Raw genomic sequence first — 24,016 nt, 5'->3', positions numbered from 1 at the left:
ACACTACCAGCCCTATGATTGACTGTTGACTGTTTTATGTTCTTATTATGAAATGCGGTGTTAGTTTTACACCAAATGAAACCAAATCTAAACCTTCCAAAAAGTTCAGCTCTTTTTCTTGTAATGCCACAGAATATTTTCCCAAAAGTCATGAAGATGATTTTTGCTAATGTGAGTCAAGCCTTTGACTTCTTTTTGGTCAGCAGTGGTTTTCTCTTTGGATCTCTCCCATGGTTGCCATTTTTTCCCACGCTCTTTCTTATTGTTGAATCATAAACTCTTTAGATGTTTTTCTGGGTTCTTTGTGATCTGGATGAGTCATCGATGCACTCTTGGGGTAATTTTGGTAGGTTGACCACTCCTGGGAAGGTTCACTACTGTTCCAAGTTTTTACCATTTTTAAATAATGGCTCTCGTCGTGGTTCACTGGAGTCTCAAAGCTTTAAAAACGGCTTTGTAAACCTTTCTAGACTGAGGGACGTCAATGAATTTGTTTCTCACCTGCTTCTTAAGATTGTGGCAGTAAGTGCTGTATTTCTAAATCTTTTAGCCTACTCCACTTTGACTTGCTCTATTTAAGTGATTTCTTGACCCAACAGGTCTGGCAGTAATCAAGCCTGGATGTGGCTACTTAAACTGAACTCAGCTTTCCAGAAAATCTAGTTTATCACAGTCAGTTCATGGCTTAGATAGCTTTTCCCTTAATAAATAGAATCTTGGTTGAAAAACTGCATTTTGTTTGGTTTACTAAGATTATTTTTTATCAGTATAAACATTTGTTTAATAACGTGAAAAATGTAAGTGTGAAAAATGTGCAAAAAACAGGAAAACATCAGGAAGCTGGCAAATACTGTTTCTTGGCACTGCATTAGTTCATTTACTGCAAAAGATTCTGTACAGAGGTCATAGCTTGCACCACCCAGTAAAACACAAAGCAGTTAACAATGGCTCCACCTACATAAACAGACCTCTTTCACTACATGAAAATGGTAGGTAAACAGAGGTGCCACTAATAATGTTAATTAAGGCTTTGCACCTGAAACAGCCAAACCTTCCTTAATGTTATTTGTAACAAGTTTTACATAATATTTCATGTCAAAATAGCTACAATTTTAAAGAAACGTCAATAATTAAATGCTAGCATGACTTTCTTTCACTCAGTGGTATTTAGTAGTTTTGATTTGATTTTCCAGTGCTCTAATAAATAGAAGAATTTTTTACTGCAGTATGTTAACCCTAATAAATGTATGGTTTAATAATATGCCTGGCAGTCAACCTCATCAAATACATGATAACAAAGAAAGATCAGTGTGCAGTTTGATCACGTGTTTGGCAGTGGCTACCTGCAAACATGGTACCAATGCATAATTCATTGCCCAACTGCGATCTTCATTAACCTGTGCTCTACCTTACATTGCCTGGCAAAGAGAGGACATTGGAGGAGGTTGTACAAAGGGGCAGAGACAAAGGATCTCAGAGTGAATAAAAAAGATGGATGCAACAGAGATCTATGTTTTGTTCTAGGTCACAGTACCTGTCTCCGAAGTGACAGCCACATCTGAGTCACACAGCAGGTAAGGGTGAAAGAAGACAAAACAGGTGCCTGCAGGTCCACGAGAGCAGAGAGCACACGTCGGACTATCCATTCTTTAATACACAGCAACACATAAGAGAGAGCTCCTTAAGCCTTTCATGTTTCTTATGTCTCTAAATCCCTTTACTGTTTCTTGTTTCTGTCAGCTGATTGCTTGCTCTCAGTCTCACACGGGCACAGTGAAAGTTAATAACAGTAGACTTTATACCCTTGGTTTATGAGTTACACCGCTGTTGTAATCAAAACAGGTAATGAACTAAATGGTGCCTTTGCAAGGTGTAGATACACCTAGGTTAATATTAGGCTATTTATCATATGCAGTAACAAAAATAACAATCACTTGTTGATCAACCTGTTTGGGAGGTATGCTCATGTTTGCATCATAGGGCTTGGCTTTTAAAAAAATAATAATAATAAGGCCAATACAAAAAGTAACTTTGTTTCATGATTTTGCATCAAACACATGAAATGCACTTGCTCAAAAAACATAAAAACCGAGGCATCTTCAGAAACTACAGCATGTGCAGCGTCTAATTGACGTTGTTGCATCTTTACCACTAGATGTCACCGTCAACCCAAGTTAAACTCCAATGGGGGAAACTCCAGTGTCAAATAAATCATCCTGTACACCAGGGGTGTGCCGTGACTTCTACACGAAGGCAAACCGTGAGGACCCCCACCTCCAATATAAACAAGCAGACAAGCAAACAAACTTTCCTTCAATCTTCCACTCTGGACCTCATTAAAACATACAATTCTGACAGCCTCTTGCTGCGCATTTTCAGGATGTCTACTCCTTTCTGTACTTCTGAGGAAGAATTGCTTATGTACTTATGTGTTTATAATCTAAAAATCTACTATTAGTTGACAATGATGAGTGGTGAAATTTAAAAAACAAACAAGAACAAGAACAAGAACAACATTTACTTTAGCAAAAGTGTCAATAAAGCATAAAGAAAACACCTCACTATGCATAAATATGTATTATTGGCAAATTTTACATAAAGTATCAAAAGTAAAAGTATTTATTCTACAGAATCAGAACATCAGTGTTATATGGATAATTTCTATTACTGCTGTAGACACCTTTTATTCTGTTTATTCCACAGTAGTACATCACATGTTTGTAATGTAGCTGTCCCAAACCATGTAGCTGTAATGTGAGAGTCACATGTTTCTAAAAAACAAACAAACCCATAAACAAATACAGCTTTTAACTGGGTCAGAAACACAGAAATATCTTTGAGAAGTATATTAAAAATATTTAATATAGACTGTGTGATGTTGTTAACTGTTTATATCAACAGCAGGCTTCAAATATTTTTGGAAAATTAAGTTGGCGTATAACTAGCTGTATCAAAACAGCGTTGTACATTTGGGAAATTGAGTAATTTTTCTGGTAATTTGAAATTGTTTGTGGAGCCTGCATCTCTTTAACTTCTTGTTTTTTTTAAACTCGACATGTTAGGAGCTCATCTCTCTGTCATTAAAGGTTTCATTACTAACAGGCTAAACAAGCTTTTAAAAGTCACAAATGTTGGCCAAGGTGGTTATTAAGAGAATAGTTATCTGTTAAAATGATAAATGTGAGTGCTTATTTTCTTGCTAATGCTTCTTCTGTTTCCACACAAAGCAGATGGTAACTGATCTCAGAGACGTGGAAGCAGTCAACAGCACCTTGTCTAGCATGTTAATCTACCATCAGTTTCCCATCAAAGACCAGAGGTTTATTCACAATATGCATTTACAAAAAATAGAAGAAGCTGCTGCCTTTTAGCTTGACAAACACCAGCCGCTGTTAACTTTGAGACCACTTACCCACACTGATTTTAGTCACTCTATATGCAAGAGGAGTTAATCCTGCTTCCAGAGACAACAGCCAACTCCAGCCAAAAGATGGGAGTAATGTAAAGGATGCATGGGAACAGGCATGGCAGAAGACTGAGAGAAAAGGAGAGCAGTCACTTTACTTTGGTATCTTTAGTTGGCGTCTGTTTATAAGTGTCAGGCAAGCACTGCTTTCCTTGCTTGCCCCGATGGAACACCTCTGCCGTACACATGAGTTACCTACACAAATCATTTCATTCACATTGTAAAATTTGAACAACAAATGAAAACTGCAGGAAAAAAATCACCTGCTGATCGTTTGTAGAAAACAACATTGACGCATTTAATAAAATGGTAATCAATCCCATAAATAGATACCATGAAAAGGTAGTTATTGTCATTAACAGTCAACATACTTCTTCCTAGTTATTCTCTTTCCTTTTAAATCTCCTCTGCATTTGAACAAAAGCATTTGACTCACTGAATTCAGGCATATCATGGACTAGTGAGTTCTAGTATATGATTACACTGAATCACAGTGATCATCTTTTACTGTATATGTTCATGATCGCCCATTCAAGAGGTCTGGCTGAAACAACACTACAGCACACTAGCAGATGTGACGTTGCTTTTGGCATGTGGCACTGTTTGCAAGGGTAGCATCAGGTGTAATATACCTTAATATTTTCATTATGTCCTCCTCCCTCCAGTGGTTTTGTTCAATCTTTTCTAGACAGGCGAGAAACTGTGTTAGTTTGCAACAGAAATATTAGTCAGTCAAGGTATTATTCATAGTTTTTATTATTCAAATTAATCTTCTTTTCTAATTATTATTATTGCATTAATGATAATGCAGCATTTAGTGATTCAAAGATGTTCTAACACCACCCCACTACCCGGGGCTGTTGCCCTGACAGATGGCTGTGCCACTGCTCTATCTGTAAATGGAAGCTGTAAACCAGCAAGGGGGAAAGCAAACAGATGACAGCTATCCTCACCAGCACTGTTCTGAGGTACTTTGATGTAGAAAAAAGAATTGGCTGTAGGTCAGATTTGTCTGAATAAGCTAGAATATAAGCAAGCAACTGCCACCTGCAAGCATGTTTCTGTAACAGGATGTGGACACAAACATGGAAGAAATCAAAGCTGGTGCTGCTAGCTGTGCTGAGGTTATCCCAAATCTGTAACACTAATCTAAACCTTTTTATGTTTACATCTTTAAACATGATACACAGTGTCACTAATAGAGACGCACAAATCCACCAGTCAGGCATTCTTACATATGTTAGATTATGAATTGGTACTTTACATACACATGCACAGTGGTGCAGATAAACAGCGCCTCACACACTTACGTTTGGCTGTGGGTATCAGTCAGTTTTTCACTGTGAGTGAGGAAGATACAAAGTTCATTAAAGTGTAGAAGAACCACACTAAAAATGTTCATAACTAAAAAGCTAATGAGACAGCTGAATCACCAACACCCAAATGAGCTAAAGCTAAAGCTAAAGCTTGCTATAGCTCAGATACTTTTGACTCTGAGAGACTAGATTTTCCAGGTTGAGGGAAAAAATTGCACTAAAGCTACAAAAGAGCAGAAAGGACCAAGGACCATTTATCATTTAACCTTATTGTGTAGTCACATACAACTTGACAATTATTACTTAAAAAAAAAAAGATTTGCTAACTTCTTAATAAGTATAGTACACTCCTGCTCTTTTTTGTAAGCCATCAAGTGACCCGAGCCATGGCACTCATGATGGTTTGGCCTAGAGGAAGTCATAGTTCAAAGGTTAGGAGGTGGAATGTGACAGCCAATGGTAATGTAATGACTAAAAAAAATAATCTGATATAGATATGTGATATATGTCTTTGTTGCTGAATAAAAACATTACTGTTAATTACTGTTTCTGTCAAAAATGACACTATAAAATGTCCATAGACACCCTTGTATGGAGGGTCACAAGTGCCAAAATGAACGAACTAAATATATCATTAACTATTTAAATAAATATGTAATTAATTAATTAAATCTATAAATAATGAATTGAAGCTCAAAGAGTTGCATTTAAAACATTTTATAAATAATTGATTTCCAGTTTTAATTAATCAAGGCCACATTTAACCATTTAGTAATGTATTTAATTGAATTAATTTGGCAGTCCTGGCCCTCCATACGTTTGATATTAACTTTGTCTCTCCAAATACATTTTACATATATTGTTCTTAAATGTTTTGCACTTGTCTATAGTGATGGGGGAAGATGAACTTTGCGGCACAATGCTGATCTTTGGTTGCATGTTTTGGTTGGTTTGGTAGTGTGTTGCTATCTCCTGTAGGTTATAGTGGCAGGGTGACATGAGGAAGATTAGGGGTGACACTGGCTAAATGTTTGCAGATGAGGGCTCCCAATATTTAATCACCATGGTAACAAGGGTCACCAGGATGGGCCAATGGGCCAACTAGCCCAGGGGTATTATGGGGCAAGATGTTTATTTCAGAATCAGATTGTGGGTATGAATGTGTGCATGAGGAAGCTGTTTGTGTGTGCGCGCACACTTGCGTACGTGTGTATGCCCTCAATTGTCCCTTGACCACATGCCTGAGGGAAAAGTGTGCTTGGTCAGTGCTCTTCTAAACTTCACTTAACACGACCTCCTCCCCCCTAACCTCAGCATAATAATCCACACTGTCATAGTCTTGGCAGGATGAGGTGAGTGGAGACTTCCTAATGGCCAACAACGCATTCATTTTAATGCTGTGTGCACATTCCCGTGGTCCAGTAGTAGCCATGGCAGGCATACACAACACAAGCTGGCTAGTTCACTGTCCTCGTGGGAAATATACTTCTCACTGAATAACATTTGGTTTGATATTGCACAAAGACAGAATAACAAGCCACATGCCACCTCAGCGCAGAGAGCAGGCTCCAAAATTACATCACAGAGCTGCACAGAGGTCTTGAGAATGCCACATACTCACCAAAAGGCATTACAGGTTGGGAGGAGGTCACATTTAAAAATTACTCTTGCTAACATGTATTGAGCATTTTTTAAAGATGTCTAGTAACAGGCACTTTGCAGATATGTTAAAACGCAATTACCCATATAGCAAGCAGGTATAGCCCCGATCTGGTATCAAGCTGGCACTGTTGACTGACTTCTGGCATGATAAGATGTGTGTCATCCAGATATGGGCCAGGCCTGGCATAGACAGCACTGTCTATGTAATGGTATGCCACATCTGGCTCAATTGTGGTTTGGTTTATGTGGCCCAGGCTAATAGAAAACAGGTCTGGCCCAGATCTGGCATCAAGCTGGCACTTCTGACTGACTGGTGTCATGGCAGAGTGTATGTCAACCAGATGTGGGCCAGGTCTGGATGGCACTATTTATGTTCCTATTTTCCTATTTTAGTTAGAAGATCCAAATGTCATATTGCAATACTATACTGCTATGGTAGCCAATGTTTCAAAAGCAGGTTTGTGAGTGTACACTTTATCCAAACCTAGTGAGGGTTTACTCATGTTTACCGCTGGGTGGCTGTAGCTCAGGCAGTAGCGCAGGTCCCCTATTAATCGGAAGGTTAGTGGTTCAATCCCTGGTTCCTCCTGTCTGCATGTCAAGAGTATGAATGTAGTTAGGAAGCACTCAGTTTAGAGAGATTGGGTGAATATGGCATATTGTATAGAGCACTTTAAATAATCCAGGAGGGTAGAAAAATGCTATAAAAGAATCAGTCCCATTCACTGTCTGAACAGAGTTTCATGATGTTATTGCTATTATGTTCCAGCACATGTTTTTATTACATGACTTGATTAAAGTACACATCAGACTGACATCTGGCCCAGCACAGGGCCAGCAGTGTGTCTGCAACTGGCCCGTGGCTGCACACAACTTACGCATGGCCCACATACTGCAAACAATGATAGCCCTTTGGTGGCCCAGATTTGCCAGATGTAATCCACACATGGGCCAGCACAGGACCACCAGTGTGTCTGCAACTGACCTTGTGATGGCCCATGTGTGGGCCACCTCTGGCAAACCAGATCTGGGCCACCAAAGGGCCGTCATTCTTTGTGGTATGTGGGCCATGTGTAAGCACATTATGTGGGCCAAATCGGGGCCATACCGATTTTGCTATGTGGGTACAAGTCCCACTCACCTGCTATTCAAACCTCCTGTTTGCAAAAAGGCAGCATATCACATGAAAGTTACCTTTTTTTCAAACAGTGAGTAGTGGCTCCGAGGGACAGATAAATAAGGTTTAACGTAAAGAGTGAATCAGACTGCAGCAGAGTCCAAGGATTATATGCATCTGAAAATAAGAATAAAAGGTCCCTTTTTTTTTTTACCACAAAAATGTAGTTAGCACCTTTTAATAACAGGAGAGTTTAAACCAGCATTTAAACCACCAAGCATTTTTGCTAGTTTCAGTTTTACCATTTTCATCCCACATCAGTTTATAGTCAAAATCAGGCTTTTGTAAAAACTCTCTGTATCTAATTTTAATAATATTTTTTTTAAAAGGAAGAAAGAAAAAAAGGTATTTTTCATCCTGTTTTGACTGGACGTGCTAAGAAAAGCGGTGAGGTCACTAAAAGGAGCTTATTTTTTACAATGTCATTCGCCCACACTTTGTGTTCAGCCGGGTGGTTTTATTGTCTTTTCAACTCTATTTTCATCCTACCAGTACAAAAAAGTTCTTTTTAGTCTCCCCCTCACCCTTTTTGCAGTTTGGTTTATACAGTAAAATAATACGTCTGTGGCGATAAGGTAGATCTGTGAATGTTTCACTGTTCAGAAGAGTTCAAATAAACCTGCTTTATATCCATTTAGGAAATTCCACAAAAGCGTTGTGGGCAGGAATACCACAAGTCTTCAGGGAACACCAGAGCAGAATATTTCCCGGAATTTTGGGGGCCTGTACACCCACAGCAACAGCAGCAACGGCGGTTCGTTTTGAGTCAGAGCACAGCTCATTTTGAGATATCACAGGTAGCAAAGCTTGTTTGTCTCCCTGACTGTGACTCTCTAGAGGACCAGAAATTAAATCCAGTAAACGGAGAGAAGGAGACAAGGCAGGAGTATTGGGTGCAGGGTAGGGAAAATACAGGAGATGAGAAAAAGTGCATTTTTTAAATGGTGAATAATTTGTACGCCCTGACATGATGCTGTGCAGGACCACTTCCTGTGGCTCAGGTTTCAGTGTGTAAATGTGCTATGGGGGGAGGGTCTGCTTCCTGAGCTTTTTGCAGGGGTTATGGAAAAAGTTGGGAACAATATGCAGCAAGTTGAGGATTTTCTTAAAGATCAAAAAAACCTTTATTGTAGATTTATAATGGAGTGCAATGGGGATAAACTGAGAAGTTACACCCCCTTTCCAAAGACGCTTTGGAGAGACAGCATTTATTTATTTATTTTTAAAAAGAGGTTATAAAGTGCAAATGGAAACATTTACATTTCATATACCAAATATAGACCATATGAAAAATTAAAAAGTTTTAACAGTGTGGATCTATATTATATCAGTATTTAAGCTTCTTTACCTGCAATTTTATTAAGTATGGGATAAAAATGAGGATGTATACCTTAGTCCATGCAGGTGCTGATTACGTGTGTGGCCTTGGGAAGTGTTAGCCACTTCTAAGCTAAACAACCTTGCTCAGACATGATGTTTTTCCTCCCTCTGTACATTCACACCAGCCCACCTTTTAATAGGAGAGTTGATATCCCAGCGGTGCCTTTCCTAATAACCCGTGTTTACCTTAAAGCTACAGAGCCGAGATTTAACAACAGTCACGGTCTGTTATTGCGTAAGACTCTCCCTCTCAGATGTCCCACCTTTTTATTTTGATCAGTTCTTTGCTTTATCCCTTTAATTTTGTTAAATTAATTTGCCTCTCTTCATTAATTTCCTTCTTTTTCTCTCTTCTTCTCTTTATGCTTTGCTGTGTGCACGTGTGTGTCCAGCTTAGGGCTTGGCAGCGTCTCCTCTGAGGTTTCTGTGGCTGCAGGTAGCGGACCTGTTCACTTAAACACTGTACCTCTAATGTACTCCAGGTGATCCAACTATTTATAACTCACACACACACACACACACACACACACACACACACACACACACACACACACACACACACACACACACACACACACACAACTTTACTACTCTCGCCTGTTGTAATCCCACTGCCTGGATTTTTACTATGCCATCATTTCTTGAGATGAGTTTGTTCGAAACACACGCACATACAAACACACACACACGGTTTCTCTAATATGTCTGTCTTCGCATTTTACTCTACTTTTAGTCTCAGGACCTTTTGCCACCCCTTTTTAAGAGGCGGTGTTACTTTACACTTTTCCTGTTGGTATGCCATGTCTAGAGTTTACCCATGTGTGTCTAAGCGTGTGTGTGTGTGTGTGGAGAAAGAGTGTGGGTGGGTGGGGAGGGTTTGAAAGTTGGCACTTACCTTTACCAGGCAGCCGGGGGAACAGAATTATGGGGCATTCAGGCCAGTTTTACTGGACTTGAAAAAACATGCAAATAGGTCATATGACACCAACCTCCAGGCTTATAAAATCACAGAAGGGGGGGGGGGGGGGGGGGGGGAGAAGAGGCAGAGACAGAAAAACAACAGTCAGAAGAGCAAAATTACAATACTAAACTAATACTGAACAGAGTAAAGCACACACACACAGATTCAGAGCACAATTGGCTAAAAAATGCTGGCCCACAATAATCATTGCATCAGCAAGACTTTGTTTTCATGCAGTCCCTGAATCGTTCTCTTTATCTCGCTGTGGTTTTATTCCTTTCACCTACATTCTCCAGCTTTGTGCGCACACACTCACACACACGCAAATTTTTAGCCAGCAAATATAGAGGCCTGATGGATGTTTTTGTCTTTGTGCATGCCAGTAAACAAAATCAGGAGAAAAGGAAGGAGTTTGAGAAAGACGAGGAAATGAGAGCACAGAGAGAGAGAGAGAGAGAGATGATTTGATGATAAAAGGAGTAAGCAAAGGAGCAAATATGACCAAGAGGAGGGAGGAGTGGGGTGGGTGGAGGGGATTTGGGCTAGGAAAGAGGGAACTGGAGAGAGCTGGAAAGACAGAAACAGACCACCTCAAAGTAATGAGAGAGGGACCGAGGAGATAGAAATATTGAAAAGTGGGGAAAGAAACCAAGAGAGACCACCCCACAGTGAACACCAGTGGGAACGCCGTGCAGATTTTAAAATCTTATTTCTCTCCCAGCACAGCTCTCCTTAAACCAACACCCGAAGCAGGAGTCGATCTTACTGCCAAGCCATCCCTCACTCTGCCCTTCTGCATGTGTGCACGCACATACTGACTCATGACAGGGCCCCCAGAACGCTAGTAAACCACGGCTGCGCTCTGCTTATTGCCTGCAACGAGGAAAAGCTCGAAAACTTTATATAAGACGGGATGATGCAACACTCTGTTGCGCATCAGAAAAGCCTTGGTTACTGTGAACAGAGTTGAAACTATCATCTCTGCTATTAACGCAGCCAGGAAACATGCATTTCCCCTGCAGAAAGCCACAATCCCATCTGTGTGAATGGCCCTATGTGGTGTCAGACAATTCCCTCTCTCTGTGGAAATAACACACAACGTGTTGTGCTTGAACTGGGCCTTTTCAGTACTGATAGTCCACAGATCTGTGCATGATAAGAAACCACTGTGGTTTTCTAACGTAAACATATGAAGCCCCTTTAACCTTCATCAACAGACACCCCCCGCCACCACCACCAAAGTTCCCCATTAAACATTTGGAAAGCTTAAATCCAATAAAGGATCTTTGTATAGGGTGCAGTAAATTAAGTTAGGACAAAGAGCCTATATGTTTGAATGAGTCGTGCTGCCCTTTGATAAAGAGCCTATGTTTATACTGGTATGTGGAGAGTTATAAGAGGCTTATGTTTAACTCAGTCTGAAAGATAAACAGCCTTAGGCAAGAGAGCTGAGAGGATGCGTATACTTTTTTTTCCCTCTTGAGTTTTCTTCTTCTTTTGCTTTTTCTCACTGCTTTATCAGCGTGTTCATTTTTCACCTCCCACTGTAATCCAGACTCCATCTTTCTTGCTGTTCTCATACTCTGTGCTGCATTTGACAAGTATTAGAGAACTGAGTGGGGCATTTTGTGGAGGTGAATTGGTGGCCCGTGGTCCAGCTTGGGGGTCACAGCATTCTGGGGACAGGGTCAGTTTGAGAGGTCACAGGTCAGCACTGATGGGTGCAGTTGGCACCGACCTCAGGGAACGTGTGCGAATTAGAGCTCATTCTATTAACGGTTTCTACCCGGACTTCCTGCCACTCTCTGTTCCTGTACCATTAAAACAACAAACCATTTTATTATATACCTCAACATCATCTCGTCCTCCTGCCAGATAGGATTTGGTTATTTTTCTCTTTTCTGACTTCAGAGACATTGTCACGTCATGACAAGGAAACTTAAATTCTTTTGCAAAATAAATAAATAAACAGAAGAAAACTGAGTATCATTTTTGACTTAATGCATTCTTATTTGACTTAGATGAATACATTGTTTTAATAACAAACACATGGTAAGTTTAAAATATTAAGAAGGTTTTATTATTCTTTGGTAAATTTCAGACTGCGCTCCTCGACAAGATGCACAGTATTGTGCAAAACTCTTGATCCACCCTTTATTTCTTTATATTTTACCATGAAAATGGAAAATAGACGCAACAGTTTATTAAAATATGTGAAAACATGAATAGAAGCTACACAGTTTATAAGGCAAAAACAGTTTGAAAGGCAATAATCGGTATGACCACCTTTATTTTTCAACACAGTCTGACTTCTCTTAGGAAGCCTTTCTTGTCGTTTCTTGTCATAGTCTTCAGGAATACTTCTCTAGGCTCTCTCTTTTGATGTTTCTGCCTTTAGTTCTGTTCTTTGTCAAGATGATCTCACACTGCTCTAAAAATGTAGAGGTCCAGGATCTGGGAATACCAATACATCTATACGCTTTATATGCTTTTATTGCATTAGCATCTGTGTTTGGGATCATTCACAAACAGAAAAATTTCCAGCCAATCAAACACTTTCCAAATGATTTTGCATGGTGGAAATCTGTCAATACTTTTCTGTGATCATAATTCTATCAGTTTGGCAAAATCTCCAAAACCACTAGCTGAATTGCAGCCACAAACCATGCCACAGCCTCCGCCATTTTTTGCAGATGACTGACACTCACTGTCGTTCCTCTGTGCGGACGTCCTCCATTTCTGATGAGGCTTCTTTGCTAAGCTGTGTGTTGTGTGAAGACAAAACGCTGGCTCATCCCTTGAGTTAGGTGCTTTTTTCATGTCTGAATGATTCATCAGTCAGTGTTAAGTGGCTTAACAAACAAATAAACATTACTCTGAAAATGGTAAGATGCAGGAACTGGACTAAAAATGAGTGAAAAAGCAGCCAATGTCCACAGACAAACTTTGAAAGACCTTCAGAAAGCCTGAAGACCTACTGCTCAAGACCACTTTAAAGATTACAACAAAGTCTGGCACAGAGGAGGAGGGCAACTCTAAAGCAATAATAAATCTAAAAATGCTCATTACTACTCTTATATAGCAAAAACCAAAGAAGTGTATGGACTCTATTTTTGTCCAGTTTACTGATATATTACATCACTGACCAGCAGACATGGAGGGTTGGAGTGATACGCAAAGCACCATTTGTTTAATTTCACTTCAGAGAGTCAGAGAATGCTATGCAGATCTTAATTTGAGATATATGACGAAAACGCAACAGAGCACAAGTAAAAAAGAAACTCCAGCATACACACAAATACATATATACACCTACACACACACACACACACACACACACACACATGCTAACTGCCTCAGGTTGCGATGAAACACAGATAATTAGCTCTAATGGAAACCAGACTTAGAAATTGAGTCGCCCCCCCTCCGTCTGTCTCACCCAACTTCCTCCCCCTCCACCTTGTCTTTTTGTGGTGTTGAGGGTTAATGTAAACCAGGGCTTGTTTCCCATAATGGGGAACTTCACAGAGAGATGGGAAGTGAAGGAGACACAACACTAAAAGAAGTAAAGGAGACAAGTAAACCACTGTTAAACTACCTGGTCTTGCTTTCCATGTATAGCAGTGAGAAATCCATGTTTGGAAAGATTTACAGCTCCTGGCGTTACTAAAATACACACAGGCCTGCACCTTTGGCTTTTAGATCAGTTTAAGGACTGCAAGCTCAAAGCGAGGAGATATAAACGGTGATTAATGAGAGAGAGAGAGAGCGAGTGCGTGTGTGTGTCAGTATTCAAAGAGCCTATAAATCATAGCACACTTAAAACTAGAGAGCCAGATGCCTTCACACTGATAACAAGCGGTCATCCCATTACTTTCAAACATCAAAGTCGAGCAGGAGCTGAGGTTCAGGAGCCCCCCCCCCCCCGCCCCCCCCCCCCTCGATTAGTTTCTCCCTCTCTCTCCTTCTCTGTGTGAAATGTATTTCCCTGTTTGGTAGGCGTGAGAAATCTCCCTGTGTGTGTGTATTAACCTATATGTGTTTGTGTGCACGTGTGTGTTTTGAAGCCTCAGAGGTGACATTCCTCTGTGTCAGAGCAACAGCCTCAAGTTTAAGATAACACGTCCACGGTGATCTAAGGGTGGGAATCGATTCCCCCCGGTGGCTGGCGAGGGCTTTGGGTCAGCGCAGATGGCTTTACCTTCCGCACGCAACCCGTGATACAAAAACACAGCGATGCTCCCATCATCATCTCTTAACAACCCTACAGAGAGATAGAGAACTCCCTTAAGTGAGTCATGAATGACATCGGTGTGTTTCATCTCAAAGTGATATTCCTGTTGCACTCATAAAATAGCCTAATCCTACTTTATTTTATGGGAAATTGTAGCCTTGAAGCATTCAGTCAGGACTTATATTTGGTAGATATAGCATCAGCCAATGAGATACTTCCCATGTAGTCTTCTTGTCTTAATATAATCTAGTCCTTCCCTTCTTGACTTTAATGGTGTGTAACAGCCCAGATGCTGATTTGGTATTTGGACATATCACATTCAGCATTTAGGTGGAAAGATTATTTCTGTCCAAACTTGTGGTAAACCATCCAAAAAATATAATAAAAATAATTTAAAAAACCCACGATTATTCCTTTTCACATAATTTGCAATTTGTTTGTTTGTTTTTTGGCTTTTGTTATTTAACAGCTACATGGAGTTTTATTAATTAATCCCGTTTACAGTTTGGGCCAATTTTATCAGCTGTTTTGTTGTTAAGAAGAAATACTCTGATAATCCAATGTGTTTTATGTGGACTATAACTTGTTGGTATTTGTAAATTCCATCCAGCCTATTCTGTTTGCATTTTCACTTCTCTCCACCCCATCAATCTGTCAAGCCTCTCTGGGTATAACTGCTGCAGCACCTGCAGGAGACTCCCATGCTGACCTGCAGCTCAGTGGACATCTGGGAATATCATGCATGCCCCCCACAGCTCCAGATTCACCTTGTTCAAACAGACCATTGGCTAATTATGGCTTTCCCAGATCCCCAAGCTCAAGAAATCACTACGAAATAAGCCACTGGAATGAGATGTTTTCTTTTGCCCCGCTCCACTGTAGTTTGGTTACATGGGGATTCAACATCAAGCAAGAAAATAAGCTCTCTACAAAGACTCAAAGTACAAAGACCATGAAAATTGAATATGTTTCCCCTAACAAATAAATAAATAAATAAAAAACATTTCTTTAAAAAAGTGACATTTATTCTTCTGTGTAAAAACAGAGGCTTCTAAATTCAGCTGATGGGCATGAAATTTATTTGACGCAGCCTCTAGTTAGACCTTCAAGGAATATCCAGACCAGAAGAATGTACAATACTTTCATAATTTTATTTAAGATATTACCAAATATTTACAACACTCAAAATGCAAAGACTCTAGATCCATTTGGAATTCTGTGATACTGCAAAAATAAATAACCGTTATTTGAAATAGGGGGAGGAAGAAGTTTCCGACCTGTGTAGAAAAATAAATACAAAATACTTCATTTTCTGTGATGCGGTGTCACAGGGAATGTGGAATGGTCTGTCATCTTTCTCTCGTGTTTCAAAACGGAGCCGTTTGTCAGTTTTTTTTCTTTACAACATTCATAGTCGCAGTGGTCTTTCTTTCTTCATATCCGTCCTGTCTGTCCTAAGTGCTCCCTTGCAAACATTTCAAAGGGAAATATGAAAAAAGCTGCTTTCCTCTGAGGCCTGAAGCACAGCAGCCGAGACTGGGGCCCAGGTGTGTTTGGCCTATTTTAGTCTGTCTGATCCACTGGTTCCTCAGTCTGAGTAATCTGTGAAAGAAATACTCTGGTTAAAACAAGTGAAAACAAGATGTTGGTGCGTGTTGGCCATGTATGTAAATGACAAAACCTGGTTGTGGGCTTAGGTGAAGAAAATAAACATGAAGCTTGGATTTCGTGGAAGAAATGCTATGTCTATTTCTTTGTAGCTATAATATGATATGAGAATGCCATGTTTACAGCGATAACTCTGGTCTGTTGGCGCATAAAGTTGTAGTTGACATCTCTTTCATAATGAAATTAATCAAGCCTAATTAATATTAGAGGAAGTTTAAAAGAGTGAGACAGAAAAACTGCAGCGACCTACTGGAGGATTATACATTAGTTTGTTTATCTTGGGCCTGTGCGTAAAATGCGCATAACCGGAACATTTTGGCACGGCTCGAGTTCCTGCTGGATGAAAAGTGAAAGGAGCTCAACCTACCGTACTGTGCCACCAAGAGCAGCCCTTCTAGTGGGACGTAGTCGACAAGGACCACGCGCCCCCCATCCTCCAGACTGAGAACGCATAGCTCAGGCGCTCGTGCGCCACGTAGTTGCAGCTGGTCCCTCGCGCGTCCAGCTCGTCGCTTTGTAGAACTTGGCAAAGGAAGTCGATGTACCGCGCTGCCAGCTTCAGGGTCTGGATCTTGCTGAGTTTGTCCGACGGCAGGGTGGGAATGATCTTACGTAACGACGTGAATGCCTCGTTGAGGGACTGCGTCCTTTGGCGCTCGCGGATGTTGGCCATCACGCGCTGCGTCTGCAGGTCGTCAAATGAGCGCGCTGGGCTACTGCTGGCCTCGCTGCCGCCGCTCCCGGTGCTGCCTCCTCCTCCGTCTCCGCTCTTCCTGCATTTCTTTTTCACCGGACCGGGGCTCTCCACGTCCGCTTCCTCCTCTTCGTCCGTGCTCCTCCGCGCCGTCCGCCTCTTCCTCGCGCCTCTCCGCGGCAGCTGTCGGTCGGTCTCCTCCTCACTGTTACCAGCGCTATCCATTGGGGAGGAGTCGTCTTCCCGCATTGTCTTTTCAGAAAGGTTTTCTGTGTCCTGTCAGAGAGTCACGAATCCCTGACTCAAATCCACTGAAGCGGTCACAACATCAACAAACACGAGAGGTAACAGGAGCGTGTGTGAGCTGGTATTACGGTAAATCTCGTGCGCCACAGAATGGGAGAGGTGTCTGCCAGACTGGGACGACCCGAGTTCTTATAACGGGGAGCAGGCAGGAGGATTTTGGGGCTTGCTGTGATTGGGTGGGGAGGGCTGTAACATAATACCGCAGAAAAAGAGAGTTCTTGCTATAATATTAGGAATTAAGAGATGGAGTGTTTTTTATTCGAGACTGGAAGGATGTAGTGGGGGCAGTGTTTGCTATTGGATCATTGTGCAAGCACTGTAAGACCTGTCATAGAGATAAATTATTTGTCTCTGCTCCACCCCAAATTATTTCTTCCCCAAAAGCACAATGCCACCCCCCCCCCCCACACACACACACACACACCGCATTTATTACAGATGCGGAGTTATAAGAATAATAATAATAATTTTTTTTTTTTTTAATTTACTTTTTATTTTTTATTTTTTACATTGAATTAGAGCAGACCTCATTAAATGTCCAGGCTCTTTTTTTTGCTCAGTGTTAAATAAAGACCTGTTGTTGTTGTTTTCTTGTGTTATTTATTATTTAGTTTCAGGCTCGATTTTTTAAAGTGTGAATAGCAGGTTTTGTTGTTTTTCCAAATTTGCTGCACAGACTATCCACTGTTTGCGTCACTGACAATAAAACTTACAAATGGAAATCGCCCAGCAGTTTTACCGCTGTGTCATCGTGTGTGGAAATTTCATGCTTTCCCCCTCTTGCTGAAAACAATTCAAAGCCAATGACACAGAACAGAACTCTTCCTCTAGTTTTAAACATTAAAGTGTTTCTGTGCAGGCGTTTGACAAGGGAGCAGCGATCAGGCCCACTGAAAAACACATGAGGCTGTCACAGCAGGAGGTCGCTGCTCTAGTAGACCTGTGTGTTTATTTTGCCGTCAACGGCCTCGCGGTTGAGGTATGCACTTAAAGGGTTTGACTCCCGCAGGGATCTCGGCACCGCGGCTCAGGTTTAAAAGACGGCCCGTCACAGGGAGCTCTCAGGGCGGATCCGTGCTCACAGCAGGGACGCTGAAAGGCGGTGTTCGGCTGGAGCACAACGCAAATACCGGACGTGATAAAGATGGACCGAGGAGAGAGGAAAAAAGCACTTCACTGGCTCACACAGAGTCGAAACACCTACACATGACCACCCAGCTCCGTGGCCTGCTCTGCTGTGATCTAATATCCTAGTCAAAAAACTAAAAATACGTCTTCATGTGGTTGAAACTAGACCTGGCAACTTCTTGGAGGTAGTCTGTGGTGTGAATGGCCCACCGAGAAGCCTCACTTCTGATGAGGAAGGATGACACAAGAGGACCACAGAGGGCCCAGCCCCGCTCTCTTGTGGAGACACGGTCCCCCAGCGCTAAACAGCTTTGCCTCTACCATCAATCCAGGACTGAAAGAGGGCATCTGGTGTGGGTGGTGTTTTTGTCACTCAGTTTACCGTCATCTCACCTCCGTGAATAACTCAATTTACACCTTAGTGACAAAGATAATCTGCAGCTTCATGCCGTGAGCCCTTGATTTGTGATTTAGATCCACTTTTAAACTCTTTTGAGGATATTTGGCCATCAAGGAGAAAACAATCATGATTCATGTGCTCTCGCTTTCTGAGTGAGGAAAACCTCGAGTTGCGTTTTTTTTTTGCCACACCCTTCAAGTGGCCAGGTGAGGCGCGTGCCTCTGTAGCTCTCCACGGTGCTGAAAACCACACCACTTCAGAGCTGTATAACAACAACCATAAGATGCTGACATTCATGTGTATCTCCTCTTAACGGATTTATTAAATGCGACAGTGTAAACATGTTTTGATCCAACACTGGCTGTAAACTGTCCATTTAAGCAGACATTATGGTCTTATTAATTTTAGTAAGGTTAGTCAAAATTAAATTTCACTTTGCTTTCTTTGTCGTGGCAGTCCAGGCAAAGAACACAAACATGACCATAGCGGTACTTTTATTTTCAAGCAACATCGATTCACATGCAACTAATGAAATCTCGGTTCTCACTGACCTAGTGAGCTTTCTCCAACGATGTATGTGTTTTTACAGCCACAAAAAATCTGACATTTCTTAATAGAATCCCTCTTGTTGGTCCATACACGGAAAATCAGCTGCTCATTTATGTCCGTGTCATTGGTGGGTTGAGTGGCGCCTTCAGTCTAGTTCAGTCTGCCATAGATAAAGCTGAGCTGTTGTGTCTCAGGTGTTCTCCAGCAGGTCCATCATGAAGGAGATGTAGACGATGGCCAGACGCAGCGTCTCGATACGGGACAGCCTCTTCTCGTATGCGAATGTAGGAACTTTTCTCCTTAGTTCGTCAAACGCCTCATTCAGACTGAACATTCGCTTTCTCTCCCGCACATTGGCCGCCTGCCGCTGGACCACCGTGATGATCCTCCTCCGCTTGGCCTTCGTGTTCCCCCGGGCCCCGCGGCTGTAGTATCTCGGCGAGCACATCGCCACCTGAGCAGTGCGCACACCGTCCTCCGCTTCCCGGCTCCAGGAAGGCTCGTTTAACTGCCTTTGGCTGATTGGACAGGATGGAGCAGCATCCACCTGCTGCTTTGGTGCTAAAGCATATTTGTGGGGATACTCCATAACATTAATGTTCATCACCGTGGAGTCAATAAATCGGCCCTGCATTTCCATCTTCAATGCGCTGCAGTTTGAGAGAAAGTCTCTCTTTTGTTTTTCTGTTAAGAAACTGACTCCAATCAGAGCGCTCAGACGGACTAAAGTCGTTCACCAGACACAGAATCCAAAGCGCCCAATCAGATAAATCCAACTTTCTCCAAATCCGGTCAGTGCGCTACGGGGTTAGATCCTATTGGGCCCAAGTCCAAGAGCTTCTTCCTGCTGTTTTAATAAGTCGCCTATACCACCTCACAGCGCGACATCTTTCATGTCCCTCTTGCTCTTAATTGAGCCCATTTTTGCCGTCAGTCGACCGGTGACTGGGATGAGAAAGACTTTTATTTTTTTTAAAAAAGGCAAGCTCGACGGCCCTGCCAGTTGATGCACTGTCCTCCTGGAGGCCTTTAATGAGCATCTGAAGAACGAGGGCTCTTAACAGAGGGTCATGCAGTCTTGTTTGCACTCTCTCCTCTGCCTCAGAGGCTAAATAATGACACTTTTATCACTTAAACCAGCCAGGAGAAGGCCAAACAGAACATTCTCTAACAGTCACTACACACCACAAGCTTTTCTGTTGCAAATTAAAGCAAATAACTGTCCGTTCCCATGGCAGGACAGTGTCCACACTGCAGGGACCAACAAGAGAGCCACTGCTCAGCCTAAAACACTGCACTCTCAGAAAATAATGCACTTTAAGGCAAGGTAATTCCAATAAACTCATCAGGTTACTGCACACTTGTGGTTTGTAACTTATACAGACACCTTTTATGCCTGTATTGATAACATTATGACTTTGATTTAATCACAGCATTTTTGGCATTTTAAAAGTTGCAGATCAGTTTTATACTTACTCATTCACGTTACCTTAGCATATCTTGAATATCTCAGGGTTATAGGAGAAACCCTGGAGATATGGAGGTATAAGGGTGGACAAAAGGATGGAGGCTTTAAAGCCAGAGGCTCCTTGCTGTGTTTATGATCTAAAAATAATGATTTTTGTCAGACTGTATTCAGCTAACCTAAATAAATTCACAGCAATAACCCAAATTCCAAGAGTAAAATCATTATTTTACTCTACTCCTACTTCTGTGAGTTTAGAGTGTTTTTCACTGACATTATCTGAGCGTTCACTTGAACGGCGCATCAATCCCTTATTTTATTTTTCTTGATCATTTAAAATTTTCCAGCTTAATGTGATATTACCTTAACCAGCCACAAAGACCAAGAGCATAAATTCAGATCCAGCTGAGTAGAAAAGTGCTATATAAGTACAGTCCATTTGCTGTTTTACCTTTTACCTCATAAATGAATTGCCAGCAGAAAGGGTCACCTGCATGTGCATATTTAGCAACAGGAATTATTGTGGTGTCGGGAAGTGAATGCGCTGGTCTGAAAGTTGCTGAATTCAGCTTTGCCGGTGTTTTTGCAGCAAACTCATATGCTGACAAGCTGTTCCAGCGACATTTCTTATATCAGCCTAACATTCATAAGATGTTTTATGAATCATCTGAAAATGAGCTAATCTTTAATTAGTTTTCTTTTCTTTTTCCATCTTGGAAAGTTGGGTTTTATTCTGGATCCCAGAATTGCATCTCAGGAGTATCGCTGAGCACTGATTATGTCTGAAAGACCTCAAGCTGCCCCTCTTTTTTATATTTTTCTTCCAAGAAGCCAGACTTTCTTCTGATTTCTTAAAGTGGACTTTCAAAGTTTTTCTTTGGACATTCACTATTTTATTCCCACTAATTCTCTGTTCTGTCCACTTTTTCTGATGAATGTTTGTTTGCGTGTTTTATTGTTTTAACTATTTAACACTGATTTAAGAGTCACTGAAGCATAAAAGGCATCTAACTCAAGGAAGAATCCGTGTTGTGTCTGTACATAACAGACAACATAGCAGAGAGCCAATTTTAAATTGTATCCTTTGTCACTAGCAGTCTCTTGCAAAAACACATACTTTGTTCCAATTTCGTTAGTTGAATCTACATAGAAATGCCAAAGATAACACAATTTGTATTTTTTGAGCAACAAGTTGATTCCCAAAGAGCAAAAGAAGAACACAAGAAGATGTGGCAGGCTTAAAACTTCTTCAGCAGCAGATGAACAGTTTCTGAAATTCATACAGTTAAGAAAGTATTGTTTGCTGAAGCCTCATTAGACACGTTATCAATCAGTGACAACAGGTCTCATGGAGTGATGATTACAAACTTGAAATTATTTATACAAATCCTTGTCAGTAAGTCAGGAGGAGGTCGTGAGAGAGGTACAAACGGGAGTGTCTACAGCCATCTGTAAACCACAGTGGAGGCTCTGTCATGGTTTGGGGTTGCACTTAGAGATCAGGTTTGATCCACCATGCAATACCATATCAAAAGCATCTGACTAGCTATAGTTTCATTTTTCATCATGACAATGATCCTAAACACACTGACAGTACAGTAAAAGCATACCTGGAAATAAAAACACCCACTGGAAAACTATTAGTCATGGATTAGGCTCCCCACAGCTCAGACCTCAACATTACTGATGGTGTGCGATCATCTTGACAGAGAACATAAAAAAAGGCATCAAACATCCAAAGAAGAGCTTTGAAGGTCCTTCAAGGAGCCTGGAAAACTATTCCTGAAGACTACTTAAAGGGACGCTTTCCTAAGAGAGTTCAGACTGTGTTGAAGAATAAAGGTGTTCGTATCAAATATGGACTTCTAAGCTTGTTAGAATTGTAGCATAATTTTGTTTATAAAATTTATAAAATGTTTATAAAAAAATTGCTACACATATTTCCCATCTTACTAGCAGAATATAAAAAATAAATATTTGTCATAGATTTTAAGTTCACTTTAACCTTACCCACCTTGAATCCATAGTGGGCATTTAGACTTTTCTCATGAAAGTAGAACACCAAGAGTGTGATTAACACAGCTAATCCTCCAGTAGGATGTTGAATGTCCTCCTGGTTGAGTTAACACTGACATCAAGAGCATGCTCACAAGTTTTTTTTTATTTAAAGTTTTTTATGCATTCTTGTGTGATTATTCCATACCCAAGAGTGTGAATGTACAAGTGTCTGTCATGTATACACACTCCAACCTAAGCATACTTCTCCATCTCCCTCTGCTGCCTCTTCTTCCTCTCTTTCTGTGTTTTCCTGGCACGCAGATAAACATGATGGGACATTCCTCTGGTTGTGGTGGAAACGCTGAGAAAGCACAGCTGGGCGGGAGAATATGAGGTAATCTCACCCTGGGGCTACTTTGTAAATATTGGCCTTAAATAAGGAGTAAAACCCCAAAAGAGGCACACACACACACACACACACACACACACACACACACACACACACACACACACACACACCTACAAGGGTTTATCCCAACTTTGTGTGAGACAGGACAGACCTTCACACAGACACTCATAATGGTTCATTTCCTGCTCTGCTCTGTTATTACTGGTTACACAGGGTGAAATTAATGATAGTTTGTGGTGTGACTAAATGTTTATGGAAGTAAATAGTCGGCGTTTTAGTAGATACAAACTGAGTGTTAAACCAAATCCTTTCCACAAAGTCTGGATGCTCAGTCGAAGAAGGTGGTTTTTCAGCGATTGTATAACTGTGCCGTGAATTTCATTAACGCATTTTGAAGTATTTGTGAAATCAATGCGGAGTTTGTGCTGAGTAAATGAACAGTCGCTCGGCCCCCACAGAAAGAGCATCTCGACACTTAATCCTAACGGATTAGGGGTCCGCAAATCAACATAATACTGCAGTAAATGTAAGAGGGAACCCTGAAAGGAACATACTTTGTTTCATGTCAGTTAAGAAATCACACATTTCATCAAGTCACACTTCTGAGGGTGACATTTCTTGGTTGTATTTTTAGACGGTGATGGCTTCCATATATTAGTTTTTAAGCTGCTCTGGAGCTGCTCTGGAGCTATGGCCGCTCCAGAGCAGCCATAGCTGTTCTCACCATGTAAATCTGTCCTCCTCCTCCTCTGGCTGTGTCCTCTGTGTGCTGTAAGAGCATGGCCAAATCTCGCCCACCACCACCACTGTAAATCTGAAACTAGACACCTCTCTCTCTCTCGCTCTGTTTCTTTCTGTCTCTCTCCGTGTCTCTTTCTCAGGTTTTTTTGTGCTGAACTGTTTCATTGCTTGTTTTCACAACGGTGATTTAATACACATCCATGCTGAGACACTCACCGTTTCTTACTTACAGAGGCACAAAGTTGTTATTCAGTTTGTGTGCGGATTACACTCGTGTGTGAAAGAATAATTTCACCCACCCTGCAAATCGTGTTTCTGCCAAACATTTCATAACATACTAATAAAGCAAATTTTCAAATTTGAAAATCTGAGAGGGAGGAGAGTCAAAGTGAAAGGGAGGGAGTGAGGAAGATGAGTTTAACTCCTGACCTGTGTGCCTAGTCTTCATTGTGTCACTCTGGC

The 24,016-nt window shown here is 41.2% G+C and overlaps 2 protein-coding genes across 2 annotated transcripts; both read right to left on the bottom strand.

Moving 5' to 3' along the window:
- Positions 1 to 15,328: 15,328 nt before the first annotated feature.
- twist1a (twist family bHLH transcription factor 1a) lies at positions 15,329 to 17,252 on the bottom strand. Its single transcript, XM_026156285.2, has 2 exons — positions 16,232 to 17,252; positions 15,329 to 15,798 (listed from the first exon to the last, which is right to left on the bottom strand). The coding sequence occupies exon 1, from the start codon at positions 16,805 to 16,807 to the stop codon at positions 16,259 to 16,261; it is 549 nt and encodes a 182-aa protein (XP_026012070.1). The 5' UTR covers positions 16,808 to 17,252; the 3' UTR covers positions 15,329 to 15,798; positions 16,232 to 16,258.
- A 1,617-nt stretch (positions 17,253 to 18,869) lies between these two features.
- LOC113015276 (protein Fer3) lies at positions 18,870 to 20,245 on the bottom strand. The gene has a single exon (XM_026157230.2). It carries the CDS (start codon positions 19,579 to 19,581, stop codon positions 19,132 to 19,134), a length of 450 nt encoding a protein of 149 aa, XP_026013015.1. The 5' UTR covers positions 19,582 to 20,245; the 3' UTR covers positions 18,870 to 19,131.
- Positions 20,246 to 24,016: the final 3,771 nt, after the last annotated feature.

This window comes from Astatotilapia calliptera, chromosome 22 (assembly GCF_964374335.1).
Source record: "Astatotilapia calliptera chromosome 22, fAstCal68.1, whole genome shotgun sequence".
Taxonomy (NCBI): domain Eukaryota; kingdom Metazoa; phylum Chordata; class Actinopteri; order Cichliformes; family Cichlidae; genus Astatotilapia; species Astatotilapia calliptera.
The sequence above is the reverse complement of the archived record's forward strand: the minus strand, read 5'-3'. Positions and strand labels throughout refer to the sequence as shown.

Excerpts from the sequence above, each read along its gene's own strand:
- LOC113015276 (XM_026157230.2), bottom strand. The coding sequence starts at position 19,581 with ATGGAAATGCAGGGCCGATTTATTGACTCCACGGTGATGAACATTAAT.
- twist1a (XM_026156285.2), bottom strand. The coding sequence starts at position 16,807 with ATGCGGGAAGACGACTCCTCCCCAATGGATAGCGCTGGTAACAGTGAG.